General features: G+C 35.0%; 1 protein-coding gene across 1 annotated transcript in view; it reads right to left on the minus strand.

Annotated features, from left to right (window-relative positions):
* Positions 1–1,340: 1,340 nt before the first annotated feature.
* The window catches only part of LOC106870950 (zinc finger protein ZFP2), a 35,509-nt gene continuing 29,630 nt past the window's right edge, over positions 1,341–7,219 (minus strand). The window contains exon 3 of the mRNA XM_052972585.1: positions 1,341–1,450. Coding sequence (XP_052828545.1) covers positions 1,341–1,450 — 110 coding nt within the window. The remainder of the gene's footprint in view (positions 1,451–7,219) is intronic.

Raw genomic sequence — 7,219 nt, forward strand, 5'->3', positions numbered from 1 at the left:
TATATATATATATATATATATATATATATATATACATATATTTCTAATGTACTGTATATATATATATATATATATATATATATATATGAAGTACATTCCAGAAATTTGGAGACTTTTTTAGGAGAGATAGTTAAGTTGTAGCTGTCCTAGGTTATTGTAATTTCGGTATATCATTACTATACATCTAATAAGCCAACCTGGTAACTTTTGTTATTTCAGCATGAAGGAGACAGCTGTAACACCATTTTGAACACATCTTACTAAACGCTGCTTGTCACAGCTGACTAGTTTGCAGAATGCAATCAGGACATTTGGAAGCTCACTATGCAATAAGGTTTTGTATTAAACTGGACAGAAACTTATGAAATGCCTGTGGATTTACTTTTTCGCTAGCACAAGAGGTTCAAGGTCAGTAGAGAGGTGAGCAGTAATGAGAGGTGTGAGAGGGAGATGGATGTCAGAACATCAGAGCTGGTTGAGAAAATATGCAAATTTCTGGATGCATACCGTCATGTGTCTATAAAAACAATAAGCTTACAGTTTGGAGTTGGTGTGACAACTATACACAGAATTATTCACGAAAGTCTGAGCATGCGCAAAATTTGTGCAAAGTTTTTTTCCCCAGGGTGCCCAGAGACAAGTACCTTTGTAACCAACTACTTGACAGAGATGGGAATCAAAACTATCCTTCCCCATCTCCCACAGTCAAGACCTTGCACCCTGTGACTTTTACTTGTTCCCCAAGCCAAAGGACAATCTCAGGAACTGTTATTTTGAAGATGAAAGAATCTGTGACAAGAATCCAGGACACATTCACTTTGGTGGACTTTCATGGGGCCTTCATGAAATGGCTGAAGCACCGCAACAGGTGAATTGAAGTTAGTGGATCCTACTTTGAAGGAGACAGGAGTTTTGTACTTCTTTGAAATTAATAAATGTCTCTTCTAAAAAAATCTCAACATTTCTGGAAAGCACCTTGTATGTGTTAGTCAAAATGAATGCAATTTTAAAACTACTTTTACCTGGTAAATTGAATGCTATACATTTAGGTAGATGTCAAGTGTGCTTGGATTTCTTTCATTTTAATGTTTAATGTCTTTTTTTACTACAAAAATTGTTGATGTCTCGATAGTATCATCACAATGGTTCACAACTGTCACAGTAGCAATGCTTTCTTTTGAGAAGAATTTTCATTTTCACAACAATCCTTTCATTCAAAATCCCATAATGCATTTCATTAATCTGTCTCTCTTTCCTTCTCTCCCCTCTCTCTCCTTTGCCTTCTCTCACCTCTCTCTCCTTTGCCTTCTCTCACCTCTCTCTGTTTCTCTTTTTTTTTGTCATGCTTGAAGTTTAAAAGATTCTGTGGAAAAGCTGAAGAACTGAACTTGATGACCTTTGTTGAAAGATGTTAGGCTTTCTGTTGTCAAGGAATCATTAGAATATTTGGCTACAGAGAAAAAAAAAAAAAATCCCATTGGACATGCAAGCAAGCAATCGCTTCAAGTCCACTTGATACAGAGCATTGATCACGGTTTGAAAACGAAATGTTTTAAGCCTTTTGCATAGAGTTCCATATGCAAAAGTTAAAAGCACAAACATTGCTATAAAAGAAAGGAAAAAAAAAAGCTAAAACAAACAAATAAAATTGAAGTGACTGAAGAATTTATCGAGATGAAGTCGACAATGTTGTTCTTAGTTTAGAAATGTCTGTAGAATGTACACCACATGTAAGAAAGTGACCTTATATGAACATCTATTGTAGAGTTATAAATCTTATTTTAAAGCTTTGTTTTAATGATGTATGTCTGGTTCACTGAATATTTACGTTGCTGTTTCAGTAAAGAAGCTACCAAATCTAGACTTGCAACCATTTTATTACACTAGTGTGTATTTGCATACTTTTTTTTTATAGATACACCACCTAATTACACATACTCTCTCGCACACATTCTCTCATTCTCTCCCCTTCTTTCTATTGTGCTCACACTCATGGTCCCCACCCCACCCCATGGTTAAGAAGCTCAATTGCACCACAGAGTTTTGGTTTCAGTCCCACAATGTAGCAACTTGGGTAAGTCTCTTCTACTATAGCCCTTGTCTAACCAGTGCTTTGTGAGTGAATATAAGAGACAGAAACTGTGAGGAAGTCCGTGAGATGTACTTATATATACAGGGTTGGCCAAAAGTCATGCGACAGTAAATCAAAATTCCATAAATACTATCTGTAATTCTGTATTGAGTCGAATGGAAAAATGTGTTGCTCAAGAAGGACTTCAATTTGAACAACGTTCATGATGTTTTGTTTCATATTGAGATGCTTTTATTGAATTCATTCAGTTGTAAAACATAAATAAATCTTAGAATTAAATGGTTTTGATTTACTGTCAGGTGACTTTTGGTTAAAATTATACATATATATATATATATATATATATATATATATATATATATATATATATATATATATATATATATAAATGGATGAATAAATGCATTTAACTCCATTTATTTACTTATATATATAGCACAGGCATGGCTGCGTGGTAAGAAGCTTGCTTCTCAACCACATGATCCCAAGTTCAGTCCCACTGCGTGGCATTTTGGACAAGTGTCTCCTACTATAGCCTCGGGCCAACCAAAGCCTTGTGAGTGGATTTGGTAGATGGAAACTGAAAGAAGTCTGTCGTGTATGTGTTTGTCCCCACCCCATGGCTTGACAACCAATAATGGTGTGTTTACGTCCCTGTAATTTAGCAGTTCGGCAAAAGAGAATGATAGAATAACTACAAAGTATAGAATTAGTACAAAGAATAAACTTGGATGTATTTGTTCGACTAAAACCCCTTAAGGTTGTGATCCAGCTTAGCTGTAGTCAAATGACACTCACTTTGTCTCTGATGATGGAATACCCAGTGTACGCGGACATGCTATCCTATCACTTGGGATATCCCAGAAACAGCTGTAAGACTTCAAATTCACCAGTGTTCACTTATCCTCTCTCCTATGCTACTGGTTGTCTCTTTGATGTACATCATTGTCCTGTTGATGTACATTAGAGAGATAGACTGTAACTTCCACTTCCTAATCCAAAGTTCAACACTAGTCAATCAGAATGGAAAGCTATGTATGGCCTAGAAAATAACATAGTTATAAAAGTAGCTGATAAGGAAGTGCTTTAGTTACTATGAATATAGAAGAATACAAAATTGATGCATTAACTCTATTTCAAACCACCATCTACTATAAAACAGTAAACATCAACCAACAGACAAAAACAATGTCTAAACTTAACACTTTTAAAAGCCAACACGGAAAAGGCTTAACTAATTTATCTTACAAACTTTAGTGCCCAAACCAGTTTTTTCTACAGACTTCCCAAAATCCACAAAAATAAAACAATTAATTATGCATGCAAAGAATCACCCAGTCTGCATAAGCATATCCTTTCTGAAGGATCTCAAATTAAGACCGATTGTGGCACATTCAGCCTGTGAAACTCACAAACTTATTAACTTCCTTGACATACTCTTAAAACTTTTCTTAAAATTTATACCAAGTTTCATAAGGGGGGAATCTAGACCTATTAAGCCATCTGAAAAAGTTAGCAGGGATGCCATAATTGCCTCATTTGATGTAGTTAATCTTTATACTGGCATCCCACATGAGTACAGACTAGAGGAATTTCTGGACCGATTGATCAGCAATTCATCCACAGAGGGGTTAAAGTTCATCCTTCAGAACAACTTCTTCATTTCCGAGAAAAACACCTAACAACAAATATCTGGGACTGCGATGGGTACAAAAGTTGCTTCAACATACGTCAATTTAGTCATGGCTTATCTAGGATTCCAGATATATAATCAAGCCAAAATAAAGTATGTTATCAATTTCCAAAATTATCTGGTGAAAAACTGGAAACAGTACTTAGATGATTGCCTTTTTCTCAAGACATATAACCGAGATGAACTCTATGATTTTAAATTCCAACTCAATAGCATCAATAACAATATTTAGTTCACATGGAATTTAGCTATAATCAACTACCCTTCTTAGAAATTTTGAAACCAACGTCCACTACAAACCAACGGACTCTAAACAGTACCTACTATTTACTTCATGCTACCCAAAACATACCAAATCCAATTCTTCATTTAACCTAGCTAGAAGACTCCGAACAATTGTCTCCAATCCAGAAATTCAGGATAGAAGACTCCTTGAATTAAAACAGGCATTACTTGATAGAAAGTACCTGTTTACTCTAAAAGAGAATGGAACCGAATGCGCTAAAACAATAAACACTGAAGAATTATGAAAAGCCCAAAACAGTTCAGATACACCTGAAGCCCCATCCTTAATTGTCCCCCCCCGCCCCGAAAAATTCAGTTTTATCCATCAGGACATACCGTTATTGAGTCAAGACCCAAGAATGAAAAAGGCACACGAGTTCTACAAAATAACCAAATGCAAAGGACAAACAAAATCCCTAAAAACTTACCAAAACGAAATTACCAACTATGGACTCAACTTCAATAGTTAAAAAGTGTGGATGATCTAATTGTGGAACTTGGGACAAACTTATAAGGGACACATAAATCTAAATCAGGACAAGTTTTTACTGTGAAAACCATTTTATTTCTTCTTCAAAAAATTTTATATACGCCCGCAAATGCAACAGTTGCAGGGAAGACTGCATTGGACAAACTAAACTCACTTTAAGAATGAGATTAAATAATCATCGTCAACAAATATGTAATCCCAGGACCGCACAAACTCCACTTTGTGAACATCTGGATACATGCAGGAAAACCAAATCTCCTAAATTTCTTGCTTTCTCACTTTATCAATTCGCAGACATTACCCCAAATTAAAGAAGAATAAGTAAGGAAAGTTTGTTCATTAAAAATCACAAACAACTGATGAACAGGTTATAAAAACATTAGAAATACGCGATTTGCCTTTTCCTATTAATTTATTATTGTAGAATATCTACTTGCGCATATTCTTTAGGAAACCAAAATTCATGTAGCAGCTATCATATATCTTATTTACTTCACACCTTGTTAACAAAGGAAGGATATGCATTAACATGTTCAATAGGAATGAAACTAGTACTAATTCATAACATTATTCTTCGACATATTAATGAACAATAATTATCTATAGTGCTTTTATGTAAACATTTATTATATCACTAATTCATATCTCTTCTATCGTATGACATATTCAACGGAGAAAAGTTTTTATGTGACCTTCTTACGCGACTGTCACATGAACATTGACCAATCAATTTGTACATTGACGGATAGCATTCTGAGCCACATTCTTTCAGTAAAGACAAACAGTTTTTAAAGCAATGGTCAGAATAGACACAATTTGTGACATGGCTTATATTCTATCACTTTTGAATATCTAATGTGAAACCGGTCAAGTGTATTCCTATGTTTCAAAATATAATTAAATTCTAATTATTTCGTTTATACTCTCTGTGCTTTTTCAAATTCATTTCTTCTATTTCTTCACTCGTTTGGATTAACAACATTTTTTTCTATCTTGCATAATGGTATCGCAGTCACCTGGGTTACAGTTGGTAAGTGGCTCGAGCCATGGAGGTGGCTTTCTGACATCATCCTGTAAAAGTATTTTTAACCCAATGAATTATGGGCTGTTATTTATTCATGAGAAAAATTCTCGCTTTTGACAAAAAGTGTTAAGAGCACGCCTTATACCAAATGGGCCAAACTCTAAACTGGTCTCTCCCCACTCTCTCTCTGTATGTGTGTGTGTATGTGTTCTGTTAAGGTAAGATCAACAAGAAAAGTATTCCATCCAGTGAGCAATAGACATCATTTAATGTAAACAGTATAAAAATATGAGCTTCTAATAGTTTCTACTTACTATCCACAGAGCCAAATTTACAAAGTTCGATATTATAGATTTTTATCCCTCAATATTGAGATCACTGCTTGATAAGGCGACTGAGTTCACAAAATCATATGTTAATATAAACCACATAAACCTGGACTTGTATCATGAACATAAGAAAAACAATTTTATTCAGTAAGGGCTTGGCATGGGTTAAAAAAATCAATACTGATGAATTGGCTGATGTATCAATGGGAACGTATGACAGTGCGGGCATCTGCAATCTTGCTCTATACCTGGACGATGAGTTAGGAATATCTCACTCTCGATAGATTTAGGAAAAACCTCATTGATGCATTTTGTCAATTAGGCTTCAAAATCACTGTTACTACTAATTTGTCAAAAGTCGATTTTTTAGATGTTTCCCTAGATCTGAATTCCCACAGCGGCTTCAAATGTAGACACATTACAATTTCAAATAAAAAAAAAACGAATCATAAAAATCGACCTAAAAACAGACATGGGGAAATAATATGGTTTGCTCCCCACTTCCACCTAAATATTAAAACTAATGTAGACAAGAAATTCCTGTCTCTTTTAGACAAGCATTTCCCAGTAAACCATAAATACAGGAAGACTTGTAACAGATGCTCAATTAAAATATCATACAGCTGCTGCTCCAATACGAAGCGTCACTATGAGCTCATTCCCAATTTTAACTGTCGAAACCCTGAAGCTTGTTCACTTTACCAGGTATGTATGATAGACTCCATCACATATGATGCAGAAGTTACAGCAAAGCTTCAAGATGACCTCACCAAAAAGAAAAATTACATTGATTTATGTGATGGTGGTTTCAAAAGATGTTATGCAGACCACCTATCATCTTTCTGACACATCGACAAAAGTAAAGACACTTAATTGGCTAGCTATGTATGGGGTTTGAAGATCAACTGCACACCACATACAATGAAGTGGAGAATCACAGAGAAATCCATATCATAGTAAATGGATCTAAGAAATGCAGCTTATGCGTAGCTGAAAGATCACACATTCTCTTTACATCTAAGAATTTTATCGTGATACTGAATTCCAGATCAGAAATTTCCACAAATGCAAGCATATGGACAAATTTCTTTTGTTGAAATGGAGAACACCATCCTCTAATGTCTACCTTGCATGCAGGCATGGGTTGGACAGTTTGACAAGTGCTGGCCAGGCAGGAGCCTGCATCAGACTTCTGTGTCTGTTTTGACAGGGTTTTTATAGCTGGGTACCTTTCCTAATACCAACTACCCAGCAGAGTGAACTATATATGTATATATACATATATATATATATATATATATATATA

This window comes from Octopus bimaculoides, chromosome 14 (assembly GCF_001194135.2).
Source record: "Octopus bimaculoides isolate UCB-OBI-ISO-001 chromosome 14, ASM119413v2, whole genome shotgun sequence".
NCBI classification, from domain to species: Eukaryota; Metazoa; Mollusca; class Cephalopoda; order Octopoda; family Octopodidae; genus Octopus; species Octopus bimaculoides.